General features: G+C 34.9%; 1 protein-coding gene across 2 annotated transcripts; it reads right to left on the minus strand.

Moving 5' to 3' along the window:
- Positions 1-84: 84 nt before the first annotated feature.
- adamtsl7 (ADAMTS-like 7) lies at positions 85-20,360 on the minus strand. 2 transcript variants are annotated; one of them, XM_051901068.1, is made up of 12 exons: positions 20,003-20,360; positions 17,564-17,747; positions 16,209-16,384; positions 15,712-15,823; positions 14,441-14,605; positions 13,877-14,006; positions 10,120-10,333; positions 9,109-9,282; positions 8,861-9,037; positions 6,899-7,078; positions 6,672-6,816; positions 85-2,751 (listed from the first exon to the last, which is right to left on the minus strand). In XM_051901068.1, exons 1-12 carry the CDS (start codon positions 20,150-20,152, stop codon positions 2,612-2,614), a joined length of 1,947 nt encoding a protein of 648 aa, XP_051757028.1. In that variant the 5' UTR covers positions 20,153-20,360; the 3' UTR covers positions 85-2,611. The 2 variants fall into 2 exon arrangements, with proteins under 2 accessions (XP_051757028.1, XP_051757017.1); XM_051901057.1 differs by having other exon boundaries at positions 14,441-14,608; positions 20,003-20,359.
- Positions 20,361-22,209: the final 1,849 nt, after the last annotated feature.

Genomic DNA, 22,209 nt, shown 5'->3' on the forward strand with positions numbered 1-22,209 from the left:
CAACTTTAAACCCTTTCAAGATCCTCAAAAGGGACAAATTTGATGTAATTTAATGCACTTTATGTGTGTATATATATATATATATATATATATATATTATAAAAAAATTTTTTTTATTTTTTTTTTAAGTTTTGATTTAACAGTGAAGTATGATTGTTGTCTTAAATTAAATATTTTGCCAAATTTACAACCTGCAGTGACTAGGTAATTGCACCTTTTCAACCGCTTTCGATTTAAGAAAACTAAGTTAAAACTCTGCAACTGATAATCAATAAGCGACAAGTGAGTATAAATGACAAAAATTATTGTGACAAATTAAATGTATTGAAACATTTAACAAATATAAATATAAAATATTCAATGGTGTGGGACAAAAATACTGCTTTTGGTTACTTTTCTGATTTATAGAATAATTTTTAGGATAAAGATTTTGAGAAATTCTTGTAAATAAAATGAAACATTAGATTAATTTTATTAATTTATTAAGTCAGATATATTAAAGTAATACACTTAAGTTACAATATAGTATACAGAAGTGTCCTTTTTCTTCTTGCTCTGATCCACAAGAGGGCAGCATTTGTCTATTCAGGAAAGGGCCAGACATGCTTTATGTTGCTGTATAAATATAAGTATGAGAACCTGAGGAGGTGGTCTTCTCCAGAGCCTTGGTTCTTTCCAAGGAAGCATAAGGGATTTTTTCCTTTCTCTATTAAGCTTAGAACAATATGTATCATGAAAGGCTATATACAAACAAATTTAATTGAACCTGAAATTAGTAGGGTGGATGAGTGTTCTACAAACAGCTTTTTATTCACCGTTCTGTGACTGCGATTGTACATATGACTACAGTTACACAGTGTGAACATATGTTTACATATGCAAACAAATAGTAAGCTTTTTAAATTCGAACAAATTTCGTTTTAAGGAAAAATGGTAATACTGTACAATAAGGTCCCATTAGTTAATGTAAATGAATGAACTAAAATTAACCAGCAATAAGCAAAGATGAAAACTCCTTAAATATCCTGGATAGCGGGGGCACGTCTTTTATAACATGAGATTTTAACCAAATGTTGGTTTAAGTAAAATAGTATGTTAATTTTTTTTCATGAAAAAATTAGTTTTGGACATATAGGGCAAATTTGTTACAGTATTTATTAATCTTTTTTCTTTGATTTGATTTGATTATAAGAATAACAGATATTCAACATTTAATTTTTTGTAAATGTTGAAATTAACATTAAGATTAAGAAATGCTTTAGAATATTATTATTTAGCGTATTATTTTTCATTGTTAGTTAATGTTAAGTAATATAGTCAACTAGTGATAACAAATGGAACATTTTTGAAGTATTACCAGAAACAATTTGTCTGATGCGATTTTTGATCTTAAAAGTTTTTTTTTCAGTTTTCATGAAAGATATGAGTCATATTTGTCAAGCATGCTTTTTTATTGCACGAATGAATACTATGAATATTACAAGAATGACTATTATTATATCAATATTGTCACTGGAAATTTGTTACCTATTTTGAAATATGGCACTTGGATGTTTTCCCATAAATACCATATTGTTTTTAATGAGTTAATAACAATAATAACTTTTATAACTTTTAATTTATAATGGACTTTATTATCTAACAAGGAAACAGGGGTTCATTCTATTCCCATTTCCACAGTATGAACACCACTGTGAATATACAGCATTTTCATAGCATTTTATGTTCTTGTTTGTCCCTTCAGTTTTTTACCCCTTATAGCAAATAGAGTGTCTCACTGAAGGAACACGTCTTTCCTTTATTTTACAATTCACTTTCATCATCAGTGAAAGTTCTCATCATCATTGTGAGAGGGACATTCTAAAGCATGTGTGCATTTCTGGCTAGTCTGTTCTGTTTGTACTGAAGTAACCTCTTAAAGGGGTCATATCAGGACAAATCACATTATCAAAAAATCCAAAACCTCCCCAGTCCAAAAAGATAATCTGTCAAAATTAAGCAAACAACATAAGCACTGTTTCATTTCACATACAAAAGAGGCTGTTTACATAGAAGTCTTAAATGTAAAGTAGTTAAAAACAGGCCTTTAAAGTCTGCATGAAGTGAAAATTCACCAAGTCTTATAATGCATGTTATAAATGTTTTGACCTCAATGTTTAATCAAAGTCTCAAAACTCGATCTTCTGGTGAACACAGTAGACTCTAATTATTTAGTCTGCTTAAACCCCACCTAAGAATGTATTATGTAAAGAGTTCATACAGAATCTTTAGAAGCTATTAGTCATAAATTAACATTGAAATATGAAGATTGATTTAAAATCTGTCAATGTTCATTTTTAGACATTACTGAACATGATGAAGAGGCTCAGCTGTTTTTATTTGCAATAAATATTCAGTTGCTCATGGAGCATTCTCATTTTGTGTTTTAAAGAAGGGCAGTGAATGTATACTTTAAGTCTTTTTAAGTAAAAGACAGAGGTGATGAACAGTGATGTCATCTCAGGGTCAGATCCAGCTGAAAACAGGTGGGCAATGGTGTCATGATGAGACAAGGACATCATAATTCAAAGAAAGGAGAGCGGTGATGTCACATCCCAAGAAGACGACAGGATCACCTGATTCTATGCAGTGTGTCTCTCTGAATGACCCGAGAGCATGATGCACAACATGTGGTGCGATAGTATGAGTACACACACAAACGAGCCTGGACCACCACCACACAGTTATAGTACATATCCCTGCAGGACTCATCTACAGAGAGAGACACAAAGAGAAACATCTTAAAGGTACAGTTCACCCCAAAATGAACATTCTGTCATCATGATCTCATGATCATTCCTAACCTATAGGTTTTTTTTTTTTTTCTATCAAGTACAACATAATTTACACTTTATTTGTAAAGTGTACACTTTGTCATTTTGTGGAGCTTGATAGCTTGTCTCCATTCACTTTAATACATTGTATGGAAAGGAGTAATTTAAACATTCAGCTTAAGATTTCCTTTATTGTTTCATGTAAGAATAAATATGGGTTTGGAAAAGGGCTCGGTAAAAATACAGATTTTTTTTTTTTTTTTTTTTTTTCATTTTGTTTAGGAATTATAGTAAGATGACCAGATTTCGGAAATGGAAACCGGGGACGTTTCCTATTTGAGTGGTCAAAATATCACTGAAATCTCATTTGTTATTATCTATTAATTTAAAAACGGGGACAATACATTTTTGATTTTTTTAAATTGCTGTGAGTTCCACATTTTACATTAATAATTATTATGATTTAATTTTATTATTAGGATTTTTGGTCTGGTTTTAATACAATTCACCAAAAAAAAAACTAACCAGTAGGCCTAACTACAAAAAACTATTAGACTATTACACTATTTTAAAAAGTCACATTACAAAATAAAGTAACATAAATATGAGATAAATAAAACAGCATTTAACACATATTTTTAGCATTTATTATTAAATTTAATATTTTCATTTTCACGAGCTGTGTACAGAAATTACAACTTTTACAAATTACAAAAACCATTTTTAAGTATTATTTTGCATTTTAGACTCATTTTAAGCACTAAGTTGCAAGTGTATTATTAATTTTTTTTTTTTTTTCCAGTATACTAGGGGTGCAACGGTTCTCGGTAAAAAAATCGAACCGGTTCTCCACTTACGGTTCGGCACGCACTTGCACCGCGGTTCATCTCGAATGACGACGCATCTATAAGCTAATATGGTTTCTTGAAAATAGCAACGTGGAAAACAGACAGACAGAGTTCAGATAATGTATGTTTCAGTCGATGGATGCGCATTCTGGCTTCCCAAAACGTTACAACAGCGATCATCAAAAAGCGCGGACAAAACATTCACTCTTTGTAAACTTTGTTCAATGCGCGTGCCGTATGCTCTAATGTCCAGTCACTTACACCGTCATCACCCGGGTGTTGATAGCGCGCGAGCGCAGGTGAGACCTGAACAGCACTGAGTTTAGTTTAAATCTGTGTTTAAACTAAACTCATTTAAGCCTTGATGATTTAAACATTCAAGAGCAAGACGCGAAAGAGAACTCGTGCGCGCTGTGAGAAGATTTGTGTGCGCTCATCCGAAGCGCGCACACGCTTATTTTCAAGACAGCGCGCAAATACTGAGTTCTCTTACAAGTCTTGCGCTTCAGCGGACAAATTCATACAAAAAATATGTCAGCATGCCCGTCTTGGTGAGTATCTTAGCAAACATAGTCGGTTATGTCTTAAGTGAACATATAATAGTCGAGAAAGACATCGCTATATTACTGGATCGTGCATGTCTTAAAGGGAAAAAAACCTATTCCTGCTCCCTGTGTTTTTAATGTTAAATCAAACAACAAATGAAAACGAAATCACTCACTGCTCTTGATTGAATGTTTTTTGTAACTTCAATAATGATTAATCTTTATTTAATTTATACAGTGAAGATAATATGCAGTGTTATTTTATATTTGATTACTTTATCTATTTTCTGTACCTGAAAACTACTGTTAGATACCTGAAAAACCTGAAAAGCACTGTTTATTTTATTTGAACATTTGCTCTATTGTATTTATTTGTGCTGTTGCTTGTAGTTTGATTAGGTATTTGTTCTTATTTTCTTTATTTTTAGACAATAGTCCTATTTTTCCGGAACATAGCACATACCGAACCGTACCGAAACCGTGACCCTAAAACCGTGATACGAACCGAACCGTGAGCAATTTGAACCGTTGCACCCTTACAGTGTAGCCTACTTTCACCACGTGATATAGTTAAGACGTGTGTGGAAATCGCTGTGTTGTGACTGGAGACGTTTAAAATTGTCCAAAACAATCCCGCACCCTGTTGAGGCCTGTTATAAAACACATAACCGTATTTCTTTTATTTAACATGAATAGTTAGTATGTTACTACCTTGAAAGCTGAAAACGATGCTTCTTTTGATAACTGATGATAATGGCGCTCTGCTCTCACGTTCTTCATGAAATAGCGGCGCGCGCACGCAATCAAGTGTAGAGTAGAGTGGCTGCACAGCTCCCTCTGTTGGTGAAAATAATCACTACACGATTGCTCCGATAACCAGCAGGCTGCTGTATGCTGGTCGGACTTTTTTGCAATGTATTTGCAGGCTATTTTGAACGAGCTATAAAACGGGGACATTTCCGGGGACAGCTCTAGTCGGGGACAGAGCACCAAAAACTGGGACTGTCCCCGGAAAACGGGGACGTCTGGTCACCTTAAGTTATAGACATGTATATTTATGAGCACATAAAAAATGAAAAAGGTCAAGTACACACATCCAAGGCCAGGTGCAAGATCAAAGAATGTATCAAATAGCCCAAAAGAGATCTGCACACTGTTATTCTCCCTTTATTTAGATATGGTTAAAAGTGTCAACGAAACGTTGCCACGTAAAAAATGACCCACACCCGAATTTGATTGCATTTTTTGCCACTTACTATCAAAATTTTTACATTTGGCTGTTAGCACAATGGCAACGGCCTATGTTTCCTATTTTCCTACTTTGGTTTCGTCTCGATCAGACTAACGGTTTTGAAGATATTCGCGAAAGTTGTTGACATACTAAATCACAATGTTGCACAAACCATAAGGCGAAACCTAGCATGTTTGGTATCGATGGACTCCCGTGAACAATAAACAACAAGTCAACAAAATCCAGTTATAAGCATGTGAATATTTGATTTTACCACTAGGTGGTGCTGGCTCGAAACTTCTCAGGCTCCTTCAGGGCATTGTGCCGATGACCCATAATTGAAACGATATGCTAATGCGTTCATAAAAAACAGCATTTTACTACAAAATTCAAAATGGCCGCCACTCAAAATGGCCATATTGGAAAATTGGAAATCATTCGACATGCTGCCCTGAATCTTCACTTCTATGATTTTTGGTCAAACCGCTCATAAGTTGTAAGCAAAAACTAGCCTACCATTTTTCGCATTTCCAAACCAGTAGGTGGCGCTGTGCCGAAACACAGCATGTAGGCTCAGGTCATGCTTGTGATGACATACCAAATTTGGTCTGAATACGATAACCGTCTATTTTCGCAAAAAAAAAAAAATGGTTTGCACATTATTTGAAAACAGTTTAATGAATCAACTTGAATTCCATAACTTTTGTCACCATGGTCTTAAAGTGGTTCAATTTTCGTGAAAATCAGAAAAATCATCTAGGAGTTCAAAAAAGTCAAAATTCAAAATGGCAGCAAAATATTTATGACAGAAAATTACGTCATAGGGTGCAATTGAATCATAATGAGCTAAGGAATCAGAGGAAAAATAATTTTCTAGCCCTTATGGTTCTAAAGTTATTAGCACAAATGTGAGTGCAACTTTGGACAGTTGGTGGCACTAGAGGGATTGAGTTAGAGACTCCAAAATTGATAAGAAATAAGAAGAAAACAATAAGAAGAAAACAAATGGAAATAAATGATTCGGAATAGAATCAAATCAATTCAAGAGCTTGTGGATCAGATTCAGATTGGGAAATCTGTATCAATACCCAGCCTTAATTTGGAATGACATTTGGGTGATTAAATGGCAGAACTGTCATTTAGGATGAGCGATTTGTTTAACAATACTAGATGAAGTACAAAGTACAAACAATTTATTTCAAATAAAGCAAGTAACAGCTGAAGAAATTCCTACCAATCTGTGGCGTGCAGGTGTGTGTGTTACACTTCTCTTGATTTGCAGGTTCAAGGGCAGGATCACAGTCATGGCTTGTGGTCAGATCATCTTGCAAACAACGTACCTCCCTCACTCGAAAGCCTCCCTCGCAAGAACGAGAACACTGAAGTAGTTAAAAATATTCTTGTTAAATAAGTTGATTGAAAAAGCTTGGTTGAACTGCACTGTGTGTGTGAGGAACTAACCGAGCTCCACTCTGTCATGTACCACTGCGCACCACAACTCTTCAAATAGCAGGTCTGTCCACTCGGAGGACGGGGCAGATGAGAGCAGCGGTCATCTGAGGTGACTTCTAATTGGCCATTGTTTTGGACAACACAGACCACACCTCGACTTTGGGTACCATTGCCACATTCAGATGAGCACTGACACACATACACACAAATAAGCAAACAGGTTTTAGTATTTGATCTTATTTTTTAAAATTTTTTTTTGGTGAAAAAAAAACATACCGCGTTACCAGTGCAGTCAATTCCTAAAATGAACGACTCTTATGAACCAGCTCATTTAATGAATAGTTCATAAGCAGAGTTATTTTAGTATTAAATTATGTTTTTATAGTATTTATTAATATTTTAATTACTGCCCCCTTTCACTTTAATTAGTGAAAGCGCTTCAAAAAAAAAAAAAAAAGAAGTTAGGGTTAGTTCACCCAAAAATGAAAATAATGTCATTTATTACTCACCCTCATGTCGTTCTACACCCGTAAGACCTTCGTTCATCTTCAGAACACAAATTAAGATTTTTGATGAAATCCAATGGCTCAGTGAGGCCTCAATAGCCAGCAAGTTAATTTACACTTTCAGTTCCCAGAAAGTTACTAAAAACATATTTAAAACAGTTCATGTGAGTTTGACTTTTCAACAATATCTAGCGATGGCCGATCTCAAAACACTGCTTTGAATCTTTTGTTTCGAATCAGTGATTCGGAGCGCCAAAGTCACGTGAATTCAGCAGTTTGAAATTGACACGCGATCCGAACCGCTGATTCGAAACAAAAGATTCGAAGCTTCATGAAGCAGTGTTTTGAAATTGGCCATCACTAGATATTGTTGAAAAGTTATTTTGTTTTGTTTTTTGTGCATAAAAAGTATTCTCGTCACTTAATAATATTAAGGTTGAACCACAACTCACATGAACTGTTTTAAATATGTTTTTAGTACCTGGGCACTGAAAGTGTAAATTAACTTGCTGGCTATAGAGGCCTCACTGACCCAACGGATTTCATAAAAAATATCTTAATTTGTGTTCCGAAGATGAACGAAGGTCATACGGGTGTAGAACGACATGAGGGTGAGTAATAAATTACATTATTTTCATTTTTGGGTGAACTAACCCTTCAAGTTTACTGTAAAGTAAATGTACTACACTAAACATGTTTTTTATTTTATTTTATACAATATATATATAGTTTACAAAATAATTTGAAAACCACCAGAAAATCAAAGCCAAATATCTAACCAGATTGTGTTCCAAATTTAAAGTTGATATCACAAAAATTGAGGTTCCTGTGAGCTTCTGATTAGGTGCTATGCCAAAAATAGCCACTGAGTGACACTCATACTTTATTGAAATTTTTTTAAGCGTTCTTCTGCAACAAATTAAAACATTTCTGTCACAATTCACTTCTATCATAAAACAGTGGCCAAATATGGAACCTTTTCCAACCATATGTGATTTGTCAAGATTAGAAATAGATTTGAAATAGATTAAAATATTGAAGTCAATTTTGTAAAATGTGAAACATGACAACACCCACTAAGGGGAGGAGCCCACTAAGAATTTAAAGTACCAATCCCATGGTAAGGCAATGTCCGATTTCAAAATGGTTTTCACAGGATGAATTTTGAGTGATTTAGCTTTTGAATAATACCTAATTTATAATGGTTATTAAAATATTATAAAAACGGGAAAAAGGTAAAAAATCACTGGCATGGGCACGAGACACTTTTATTTTATATTTTTAGTTTTCATTTTAATTTTAGTTTACATTTTAGTCATTTTGTTATGTGGCTTTTATCATTTTTATTGTTTTTTGTTGTACTTCTATATAGCTTTAATTTTATTTCAGTTTTAGCTTTAGTAATTTTAGTACTTCAACTAAACTTTCAGTTAGTTGACTTTTCTGCGTGTGCGTGTCCATGCACCTGTCCCCACGCTCCTGTGTACCATTCCAGTCGCTGTGTGCAGGGACCCAGGTCACACGGCATGAGCTTGTCGGGTTTATCCTCCTCATCGCAGTTGTCCAGTGGCAGTGAGTTGGTCTGACTCATCATACACACCACTGACCGGCTGCGACTTCCTTCCGCACAGTCTGCAGAACACTGAACAGAGACATAAACAGCTGTTTTAGAAGTGCTACTGAAATACTGAAGAAAAGTACAGGATTTCTCACCCTCTCACTCCACAGAGAATAGAACCAGCTGCTGGCACACACTCCTTTGTCACAGTTCTGCAGGTCCTGTGGGCGAAGCGCCATATTGCATTCCTCATCAGAAACGATGTCACCCAGGTTATCCACACATACGACTTCTCTTCTGCGCTGACCTACTCCGCATGGCACTGAGCACTGAGAGAGAGAGAGGTTTTCTCTGAGTACTTTGTATTGATGGCTACTGACCTCCAAAGATATGTTATAGATGCATTATTTTAATTCCAGATGATGTCATGAAACATAATTATGAGTATTAGTTTAACCTCTGTCTCCTTTCTTCTTGCTTCAAGTACTTAAAGGAACACTCCACTTTTTTTGAAAATAGGCTCATTTTCCAACTCCCCTAGAGTTAAACAGTTGAGGTTTACCGTTTTCGAATCCATTCAGCCGATCTCCGGGTCTGGCAGGCCCACTTTTAGCATAGTTCATTGAATCTGATTAGACCGTTAGCATCTCGTTAAAAAATGACCAAAGAGTTTCAATATTTTTCCTATTTAAAACTTGACTCTTCTGTAGTTACATCGTGTACTAAGGCCGACAGAAAATTAAAAGTTGCGATTTTCTAGGCCGATATGACTAGGAACTATACTGTCATTCCGGCGTAATAATCAAGGAACTTTGCTGCCGTAATATCATTGCGCCTGCTGCAGCCATGGTACGGCAGCAAAGTTCCTTGATTATTACGCCGGAATGACTGTAACTACAGAAGAGACAAGTTTTAAATAGGAAAAATATTGAAACTCTTTGGTCATTTTTTAACGAGATGCTAACGGTCTAATCAGATTCAATGAACTATGCTAAGCTATGCTAAAAGTGGTACCGGCTGAATGGATTCGAAAATGGTAAAACTCAACTGTTTACCTCTAGGGGAGTTGGAAAATGAGCCTATTTTCCAAAAAAGTGGAGTGTTCCTTTAAGTAAAACTGGCTCATCTTACCCCACTCTCCCCTACTCACAGACACATTCACAAACCTCTGTCCACTCTGAGCGGATCTGCCACTCACTGCAGATCTTGAGCTGGCACACAGTGGTCGTCTCTGGCATTTCTGTGTTATCGCAGAGGCTGGTCGCCACAACGACTGTGCTATTGCCATGGTGTCCCTGCGTCCGCTGGCAAATCACCTGACGATACTGGAAACCTGGACCACAGGTCTTACTGCACTCAGACCACTCCCCTACATCCCAACTACAAACACACACACAGGTTTGTTTTGCTATCTTAGTGAGGACATTCCATAGGCGTAATGGCTTTTATACTGTACAAACTACATTCTATCCCCCTACACTACCCCTACCCCTAAACCTACCCATCACAGAAAACATTCTGCATTTTACATTTTTAATAAAACATTGTTTAGTATGTTTTTACAGCTATTTTAAATATAAGGACTCATGAAATTGTCATTAGGGCTGGACGATTAATCGAAAATTAATTGAAACCGAACTTCAGAACCTCTAGCCGACGTAATTTTCCCATGTCGGTTATTTCGTTATTTTTTAATCCTGTTAATACTTCCCACTTAAAAACATACTACCGCGGGTGTAGCCACGTGACTCTGCCCCGTCCAGTCAACACGCAGGTGAACGCCGAGTCAACACACAGAGACGGTGCGCGAAACAACTTTGTCAGTTGTATGTGTTTGTTTAAGGTTTGCCAGTTTGGACATTCAGGCGATTTAGACGATCGGATGTGTATTATTATTATCGAGCTACCGTGCTCGCGGAGCTGCATTGTGGCACAAAAACTCATACAAACAGTAGCTGCGCAAAACGTGAAGATCGCGCGCACAGAGAGGAGCGCAGAAACTAGTTGTCAGCGCTGTCCTGTGATTTATCACTAAAGTAGCTTAGAAACTAAAAGGTTATTATAGCATATATGTTTCTACTTTTAAAGTAACTATTTACAACCCACAGCTTCACAATTAATAGAGAGACGGTATGACTAATTCACACACTCAATCACTCCCATTACGTACTGGTACTGTGCTAATTTATCTTTATCTGATTTACAACGAGCAGAAATCTGTAAGAAATGTTACGAACCATAGATAAAATAACTGCTGAAAGTGAGCTGTTATGTCAGATCACTCTCTCAATAGGAAAAAATATCCCACCTTTAATAGTCAAGCATATTTACAGTACAAACCTTGTAAGTGAACAATGAGGGCAAAAAAAAAAAACAAAAAAAAAAACAGAAACAAAATAATCGTTCATTAATCGTAATCGAGGTTTTGGATTTGAGATCATAATCGTCCAGCCTACATGTCATTATACAAATTTGTGTCCTCATAAATCACAAAAACAAGCGCGCGAGCACACGCACGCACGCACACACACACACACACACACACACACACACACACACACACACACACACACACACACACACACACACACACACACACAAACTGACTGAAGGACAACTGCTTGGTTTCATTCACATGTGCTTCTCATTTGCACCATTTGAAAATCAAGTCCAAATGCCCATATGGACGATTTTTTGATGTTCCAAGATTTGCAGGCATTTAGGGCTGCTTGTCATTTATTGTGTTCAAAGCTACCCTGACAAAAAAGAAGTTTATTCAAACGTGCTATTAGTATACTTCTTTTAAAACGAAAAATAAGCATATTTTAAGTGTACTTTTTATGTAAGATACATACAAGATTTTATATAAGTATACCTGGCTTGTACTGACAAGTATACAGAGAAGTTTAAGTACATCTGTCATATACTTGTACTTCATAACGAAAACTAAGATTAAGTATTCTATGCTTGGCAAGTAGTTGCAAAGTAATTGATTATAATTTTTTTAACTGTAGTGTGTTCTGTGATATTTAAAGTTAAAACTATATTTTATAAAGTTAAGTTATATTTTAAGTGTATTAAATTGCAACTCCATCATTAAAAGATTACAAATATATTTAAATACACAACATACAAGTTTCAATAGAAATAAATGACATTAAAGTATGTTTTAGTTTACCATAAGTATTTGTCAGTACATTTGGCAGTACGCTTAAACCATCTTTCAAAGAAAATAGAAGTATAAAATTACATAAAGATGCACTCCTGCTTAAGTGGGTCAAAAAGCACTCTAAAGTTAAGCTAATTGCATTTAATATAAGTGTAAACATTATTAGATTTACATTCATTAACATGCAGTTAAGTGTCTGAAAACATTACATTTCAGTTCGAACTTAAGTATATTGTTTTAAAGTGTATCATTTTCGTAATGATATACTTTAATGAAACTTATCAGTAGTACTATTTAAAAGTATGCTAAACTTACATACTGTCTTATAAACTTACATGTTCAAGTTTTTAGTAAGTCAGTTTTCGAGATGGAATAGCTAAAAATACATAGTAGGCCTAAAAAGTAGGCTACATCGATGCAACTGAACTTGATAAGAACTTAGCAATAGCTATACATAGGGCTGGGTAAAAAGATCTTGGTCTATAGTGTTTTCAGTTGATGAATGAACAGAACATTGTATCCGCCTCCCATCCAATAAATAACAGTAAGCTTTGTGCTTTGTTACATTTGATATGAAACAAAGTTTCAGGTTTCAGATCCTGACCATATTACAAAATTCAAACAATGAATACCATTTTGGCACTCTTTAATGTGGCGTGACAGATCGCTGTAGCACGAAGCGGCAGCGCGGCGCATGGAGCTTACGTCAAGTGAACGGATCATCTCTTCCGCTTTACTACTAGTTACAGCGTGAAATAAACATGAATGAACATCGGAAGGTATGTTAAAAGACACAGTACAATTTACCGAAATCCATATTTAGTCTCATGTAATCGCTCAATCAGTGTTTCAAACGCAAAAAGACGTCAATAAAACAGCTTGTAAACAATATGTCATGTAAGGTTACATTTACCTCAGAAAAGCCATTCAGTGATCATGAACTCATTATTTAGAAAAATTAACTCTACAGAGGAGCATTTTGCTAAATATATGCACCATATTACATATTCATTATATCTTTTACTGTTATTTAATGTATAGTAATGTATGTATAGTTCTAACTTTATTATTATGAAATAATTCCTTGTGTGTAATTTTGTATACAAATCCGTTAATTGTAACAGACCTGTAGTGGTGAATGTGATTTCACCAAGTACAACATGTCCCTGGATCAACATCTTTGTTGATCCTGGAACAAAATTTCAATCAACCAATCAGATTTGAAGGACAAGTTTACAGTTTGTGTCAAGTTTTGGCTTACAAGCATGGTTAGGTGCTTCTATATCAGTGTATATCATTTAGGGATAACTTATGGGTAGGGATTGGGTTAGGACTACATTTTCAGACAGGAATGTTGTTCCAGGATCAACAAAATATGTTGACCCAGGAGCATGTCTTACTTGGCAAAATCACGGTGACCGTGATGTAGTACCAACTCCCTGTATAGAGCATTAGTTGAGAGATTTTTTTCCTTGAGAAAATTTGCTAAGTATGTACTGTACCTGATACATATCTAAATTAATAGATATCGAATCACAAGCTTGTGAATCAAAATCAAATCAAAACTTGAAATTTGTGTCAATACCCAGCCCTAATACTTAAAGTGCAAAGATAAAGAAAACTTACAAGAATAATTGAACTAACTTTAGTGACTAACTAATCTTGAACTAACTTTAGTGCTGGTGTTTTTGGGTTGTTGTTTTTTTCTAGATGATTTCAGACTCCTTTGTCTGCAGTAAAAGATGTTCACTCACAAGGCTGGACAAGGCTGCGATTGACACTCTTCTACCTGGGGGCCAGAATGACTGGTGTAGCTACAGAGATCCCCCGGTACAGTAGTTTGAGTGGCTCTTTCCACACAGCTGAACAGAACTTGACGACTTCCTGATACACACACCAGACAAACAGATTAAACAGAGACAGACAGGACAGACAAAACATAACATTGTCTTACAAGTACAGTGTCTGCTTCTGGTAGAATACCAATCTATTTTGGTTTTATTTGCAGGCACAAAAGTTTGGTTACTCTGGATTTGATTTAGATTTTAAACAGTGAAGACATTTTGAAACCTCTGCATTGGCCTGGAATGCATGAATGTTGTGTGTGTGTGTCACTATATTCAAATTCAGAACATCATTCATTAGACAACACAACAATGTGTTTATATATCTCAGGGCCAAAAACATTAAAAATGTTCTATTTCTGTCTTACACATATTCTAGGAATCTTTTAAAAAACCACGAAGTTTACCCAGACCAAATTAAACGAAGAAAGGGCCACAAATGCACATTAATGTAAGGACTAACGACAAAACTACCTGTTCCACAGGTGGCACTGCAGGGTGTTGTTGTCATGGCAACCCAGCTGTACTGAGGAACTGGTTCAGGAGTTACAGGGTCCGTTGGAACTTGGTTAGGATGAGGGCTGCCCATTGAACTTTCACCGTCACTATTCTCAGGATCAGGAAATATTACATGACTCTCTACTGGAGGATGAGAGAGACAGAAAGGTGAGAGATGGTTGCTTAAGATTTTAAGAAGAAAATAAACAAGGACAAACTTAAAGATACTTTAAATTATTTTTTTAATACAGCATATAAAATGCCCCTATTGCCTTGCAGATAAAAAACAGATAAGGTTGAACCACTGTAGTCACATGAACTATTTTAACGATGTCTTTACTACTTTTCTGGACCTTGAATGATGGTAGTTACGTTGCTTTCTATAGGAGATAAAAACCTCTTGGATTTCATCAAAAACATCTTAATTTGTGTTCCGATGATAAATGAAGGTCTTACGGGTTTGGAACGACATGAGAGTGAGTAATTAATGACAGAATTTTCATTTTTGGGTGAACTAACCCTTTAATGTCTTTGGAGGGCAGAGTTTTGCAGTTTAATGGTTTAGTCCGATGGTTAGCTAAACAGCATGGAAACAGTTAAATTAATCTACAAACATCTATTTTTTGGAATTTTGTTTTTTGATTATTAACATCTTGATTTTATACTTGTGAATCGAAACTCTTTGGAATACACTGTTCAAAATTTTTGAGTCTGTGAGATTTTTAATGTTTTTGAAAATCTGTTTTGCTCACCGAGGCTGCATGTATTTGATCAAATATACAGTAAAAACAGTAATATTAAATATATTATTACAATTTTCAGAAGCCATTACTCTAGTCTTCAGTGTCACATGATTCAGAAATCATTCTAATATGCTGATTTTGTGCTCAAGAAACATTTTCTATTATTATCAATGTTGAAAACAGTTTATGAGAACAGAATTTGTTTGAAATATATGTATTTTTTGTAACAATGTAAAAGTCTTTACCCAAATTTTTGAACAGTGCATACAGTATATATATATATATATATATATATATATATATATATAGTAGTCAACATTTGAAGCATATCGAAACCTTTCATCAAAGTTGTCCTAAAACCTTCTTTTTAGGACAACTTAGTTCTTAGGACAACTTTGATGAACTTTTTTGATCCACTTCAAATGTTGACTACTGTATATATATATATATATATATATATATATATATATATTATTGTGTGTGTGTGGGAAATGAAATACTTACCTAGAGGAAGTACACTAGAGTAAGAATAGGCATCTGAATAAGTGTCAGTGATGGGGTCTTTGGGTAGAATGTATTCATAATACACGGTTGGATTGGGCTGTTGATAAATCACCTGAAAAATATGGAGTTTAAAACTAAAAATCCACAGTCTTACAAACTATTTATATGGACCTAATCAGAAGCCCATGTTATCATAAAAACATATATTTCCGAACTTTCAAAAAAAAAAAAAAAAATACATCACACTGTAAGAAACATAATCCACAAAAAAACAGAAAAGGTACTGGTTATTTTCTGCAGAACATTATCAATTAAATTTTCTTTAACCCTAAAACACAGCACAATGCAATGTGTAATATAAAATATTGGTAAAAATCTATACAGATGATTTTACTGACTTTTCTTAGAGTGTAGATTATCTGCCACACTAAGCCACTTTCTGTATATCTTTAATCAAGACAGTTTAGTGATATCATACAGTAGGAGTGGTCTCTCACAAAGAGATGCAGCTCCTGATTGGTTGGTCCAGGAGCAGTGATGGATTCTCCCGCTCTGCTGCGTATCTCATTGGGCCGTTTGTATGTGAGCTGAGTACCCGCGGCATAGAAATGACCAGGACTATCGATTACCCAGTCACCATTTATCACTGATTCACCAGTCGCTGTTCTGAGAGCTTGAAGAAAGAGAGAGGGGGAAACAAGATGATGGATGGAAGGACAACACATGGTTCCATACCACATATTAACCTTACTGAGAAAAGCCAAGCCACAGCAGCTGGCGTCTGGAATGTGGTAGCTGTTATTCTGCTGGTCCAAAGTGACCATATAAAAAGAAACCATATAAAACCAGTTACAACCTTAAGATTTGGCACTTTGAAGAACATGGTACAAAATAGGCCCTGATATGCTTAAGAATGGTCAGTTATTTACCTTCATGATGGTTAAGTATTATATTAGGATCTTTTTTTTCTGTTCCATTTTATATGAGGTTTGCTACGCTGCAACCAAAATTTGGTCTACATTCAGTTTAAAAACATAATTTGTGTTTTTTTTTTTTTTTTTTTTTCCCACCAATAAACAAATATTCAAAATTGATAAACCAATTAAGTACACTACTGTTCAAAAGTTTGGAGTTGGCAATATTTTATTTATTGTGAAGGAAATTAATACTTTTATTTGTGACAGTTAAAACAATTATAATGTAAGATATCTATTTCAAATAAATTAAACTTTCTAGTCATCAAAAAATATATCACGGTTTCCAAAAAAAAAAAAAAAAAGCAGCACAACTGTTTTCAACATGGATAATAATGTAACACTGAAGACTGGAGTAATGATGCTGATAATTCAGCTTTGCCATAACAGGAATAAATTACATTTAAAAAAAAAATATTTAAAAAGTTATTTTATTTTTTCACAATATTATTAATAATATAATAATATTTCACAATAAATTCTGTCAATGCAGCTTTGGTGAGTGTAAGAGACATACTTGTAAGAGAAAACATAAAATAATAATAATAATAAAAAAATCCTACTGACATCAAAATATTTAAATGGTAGTGTACATTATTTGTTTAATAATTTTGTCTACACTCTTATAATAACAGGATTGAATGGTTGTGCACTACAAATGCAGTCAATACTAAAATTTAATTAAAAAAAAATTAACAGAATTATATTATTTATTTGTATTCTCAACTTGCTGTTTTTTTTTATCAAACATATATTTCTCTGAACGAACACTCACTCACTCACACACACACACACACACACACACACACACACACACACACACACATGATAATGAAATAAATTAAAAACAAGATCAAGCAGGAATTCAGTTCCATTACCTAAGTAGTTCCTGGTCTTGTGTGTTTCCTGTATTTTGATTCGTTGAGCTCCAGAGGGGATGTCCAGGATCTTGTGGTAGCCAACAGAGAGTACAGAAAGAAAGAGTGTCCCGCTGAACAGCTCACATGAGTTCCCATCTCCTGCGCAAACACCACATACATCCACCTGGAAACCCTCACAGCCCTGCACGATAACAACACACACACACACACACACACACACACACACACACACACACACACACACGATTCAGTCCTGAGTAATGACTCTTTCACCAAACAGATGAAGACAGGGATTTCACCACTTCAAATGGCAGACTATCTGGGCAGATGTGTTTGCTTGAGATCTTATTAATAAAAAGATTAAAATCAAAATTGAACAGCTAAGATGATTCGATTTCAGAAAATTCATCAACATTGGCTGTCTTATCTGGCAAGAGTTAATCAAAAAAAGCAAACATGTAGCTCTTCAAAAGGGTACTGCTGTCTTTCACTCAAGATGCACTCATATTGAGCTGCATTTATGCCTGTATATTTAAAAATGCTTTCAATCATTTATAATTTATATGTAAATGAGACTCAAAGCACATGATTGCATATTTCATGAACATTTTAGGTAACACTTTACAATAAGTTCTCATTACTTAACATTTTTTAATTCATTAAATAATGAGCAATACATTTTTACAGTATTTATTCATCTTTGTTAACGTTAGTTAATAAAAATACAACTGTTCATTGTTTTAGCTTAGGTCCATTAAATAATATAAACATACAATTTTTGTTTTTATTTTTCAGTGTTAATTCATGTTAACTAATGTATTAACAAATGGAACCTTATTGTAAAGTGTTACCACATTTTAGTATACTGAACAGGTAAACATCAAATCCAATATTCACCCACACTCACAGATGAATGAAGATACAGAAAAAACAGATCAGTGAGGAGAGAGATTGTTTGTGTTTGAGATTTACAGATTTGAAAACACTGCTACAATAATCGCAATGATTTACTGTAAACCGCTTCCTAAAACTTTCAAAGTTGAAAGTTTAAAAACATTCAAAGTATCATCAGTCCCTCTTAGCATAACAGTATAATGAAAAACACACACACACACACACTTCATGGTCAGACAGGGGCTACATCGTTTCATGATTCAAACTTACTCACACTTACAAGCCATCAAATGCGTAAACAAACTGCTTCTGTTGTTAGTTCAAAAAGTCTATATGAACTGGGATTGATTAGGACTATGAAAACACACACCTTTTCTCCCAGTTTGTCAGACTAATAGTAAGAAACAGGCTTAGTTTTAAGAATATCATACTAGACAGACTGGAAAAATTCTGCTTCCTAACACCAAAACGCACACACTTTTGTTTTTCTATCATGGTGGGGACTTTCCAGTGACTTCTTTTGTTTTTATTTTAAGTTCATGATATTCCCTATCCCACAAACCTCACATAAACCTTTTGGCATTTTTTTAACAATGTTATTAATACGTTATTTAGTATGTTTATTAAGTCATTTTCCTCGTAGGGACCTTTGGCTGATCCCCACAATAGAGGTGATTTCGGGTTTTACTATTCCTATAGGGACATTTGGTCCCCACAATGTAGGCAAAACCTGACCCCAGAGCCCCCATCCCCCCCACACACATTCATACTTTATAGTTTCGCATTTTTTTGTACCCCAGTTGATCTTTACAAGAGCCATCAATGTTTACTACACTGGACTCAGTAATCTACACATTCTCACAGTACTCAATAGGTTAAGATTTTAAAAATTATTTTAGATATTTCTCAAATACAGCATAATAAATAGTATTTTTTATATATATATATATATATATTATGCACTGCATGATATTGAATATTTAGTATACTGCCTATTTATGTAGATTTTTATATTTTTACAGGAATGGCAAAAGACAGTATTTTTTCACAACTGAAACTTTTTGTGCCAACTCTTAGTGAAGTTTTACATTATACTGTATTTCTTGCCTTATAATGAGTACTCTACTTTGTAAAGTATTTGTTACTGTAACAATACCATTTCTGTAAAATGTGCATCATTTTAAAATGCTGTAATGTACTGTTTGTAAAATAAACTTTGAAAATGGTATCACATTATTGTACTATACCTGAACATTTCTATATTTCATCAAGTCAAGTCATATTTATGTAGATTTCAACATATTAAATTGATATATCAAGTAACTTGATGTAACTACAGGAACTTAATACTATAGATGTTGAATATTTAGATTTTTTTAAATGCAGATTTATGTGAATTTCTACATATTAATTTATCCTAATTAAGTTGTATTCCAACACACTGTAACATATTGTTTTGGATAAACACTGTTTGCTACAAACATTTGCATGCATTCTAGTTCTGCCGGCTGGAATCATTTGTTCATTCTCTGCGGTTCTTACCTCTCCAGGGCCGCTGCTGGAGTCGTTGTCCCAGGGAACAGGCTCTGTGGGTGGGCACAGGAGGGAGAGCAGGAGGGTCATCTGGAGGAAATGCTGGATGAGTCTCCACTGGTGTCCTCTCCAAGTCGGCAGTTGCATCCAACAAGCCATGAGCAGAATAAGACAGTAAGTGTGTAAATGTGTGTGTATGTCCTGGTCTTAATGAGAAGTACTGCAGTGGTGCGGTCTCTGAATGGAGATGTGTGTTTGTGTGAGAGAAAGTTTTAGTGAAAGGGGGTTTCTCTCTTTGGTATTTAAGTGTGTGTGTGAGTGTGTGTATGTGTGTCTCTCTCTCTCACCCCCAGACAGCGAGTCATATACACACTGGCACACATCTCCCTCCTCTCTTCTTTCCACTCACCCCATTTTTTGTTCTTTCATAAGCAGCAAGGATTCCTTCCAAGAAATCTCTCTGTGAGAGAAGCTGTAAAATGCTTAGAATTACAATCACTTTCTGATGGACAGACACAGTCTCTCTATCTTTCTTTCTAACACTCAGAGAGGCTTATTCTGACCTAACCAGAACTAAATCAGAGAATTAGAAAGAAAAAAAAAACTCTCCCTCTCCCTCTAAAAGCCACTAGAACAGAAAACAAATGTAAAACAGGCCCATTCTGTAATGCAGTCCACAGCCGTCTTTTTGCATACTTGAGTGTGTCTTGTGGTGTGTAATTTTGTAGTAATGAGGGTGTATGTCACCTGTGTCCAGATGGTGTGTGTGTTTTTCTATGACCTGCACACCTTCTGGAGGTCACATGATCTTCACCTCATCAAACGGTAGAGGAAAGGAGAATATCAAGACATCAGACCTAAAGGAAAAACATAGAGAACATTCAGAACTCTTGCACTGAAACATTTGGTCAGTTCTGTTCACAGAAAATATTTTCACGGACATAAACTACTGGAGCTCAGACAGACGCGGCAAAGGAATGTTTCTTGTGGCAGTGGTTTTTTGTTTCTTTATTCCAGGTCAATAATGCAAAACGACTTACAGTTTTTCTTCACTGCAAACACATTAAAATGGATTCTATTAGCATAAAATCCCAGAGCATTACTTCAGCTCCCCAAACAAAGACACATTCTTCGAAACTTTAAACTCTATTCACCTGTTGTCACACATGTTCCATCTTATTCAATTTTTCTCAGAAATCTTCACAAAAATGTCCTCATGAACACAAATTTAACCATGTTCTCTTTTTTGCACTCAATATAATTCACTCAGGATGTCTCAGTTAACACACATCACAAAATCAAATAGGGACACAGGTGATTATGTTTTGGAAGAGGCAGAGAGTTGAGGGACAGAATGGATGAATAGACTTGGGTGAATAGACTTTCATTGGAGGGACAGAAACCTCTCAGATTTCATTCAAATTATCTTCATTTGTGTTCTGAAGATGAACTAAAGTCTTGTGGATTTGGAACAACATGAAGGTGAGTAAATGATGGTGGAATTTTCATTTTTGGGTACGATGGAAGCCAGGTCAAATCTGAGCCGTTTCACGATTGCAACTATCATGAAAGGTTTTAGAAGTCCTTGAAAGGGACTTTGCTATCACTCAACCTCAGAAATGTAAACAGGTTACTATAGTAACTACAAGATACAGGCCCGGTTTCACAGACAGGGCTTAGGCTAAGCCAGGATTAGGCCTTATTTCAATTAGAGTATTTAAGTAGCTTTTATAAACATGCCATAGAAAAAAACATTACTGGTGTGCATCTTGAAACAAAACAATGGCACTGACATATTTTAAGATATGTCAGTGCAAGTTGCTTTCAGTTAAAACAGCTCAAACATGCATCTTAGTCTGGGACTAGCTTAAGCCTGTATTTCTTGTTTTCTCATGTGTACGGTGTTAACTGCAATTAAATGAAAATGTGTTATAGTTTAAATTTATATTAAATGCAATTAGCTGAACTTTAGTGTGCTTTTTCACCGACTTAAGAAGGACTTAAGTATATCTTCATATGTAATTTCATAATTACTTTTATTGTCTTTGAAATATGCTTGAAGTTTAGTCCAAAATGTACTGACAAGCATTTATGGTAAACTAATTTCAGTTCTCATTAAACTTGTAATGCATTTAAACATATTTGTAATTACACATTTATAATGATGATGTTGCAATTTACTACATTTAAAATATATTAAATGTAATCTAATAACA

This window comes from Ctenopharyngodon idella, chromosome 1 (genome assembly GCF_019924925.1).
Source record: "Ctenopharyngodon idella isolate HZGC_01 chromosome 1, HZGC01, whole genome shotgun sequence".
NCBI classification, from domain to species: Eukaryota; Metazoa; Chordata; class Actinopteri; order Cypriniformes; family Xenocyprididae; genus Ctenopharyngodon; species Ctenopharyngodon idella.

Coding starts and splice junctions, on each gene's coding strand:
- adamtsl7 (XM_051901057.1), bottom strand. CDS start 20,152: ATGGCTTGTTGGATGCAACTGCCGACTTGGAGAGGACACCAGTGGAGA. Junction 17,748..20,002: donor CCAGCAGCGGCCCTGGAGAG/GTAAGAACCGCA, acceptor GTTATCGTGCAG/GGCTGTGAGGGTTTCCAGGT. Junction 14,609..15,711: donor CTCTAGTGTACTTCCTCTAG/GTAAGTATTTCA, acceptor CTCATCCTCCAG/TAGAGAGTCATGTAATATTT.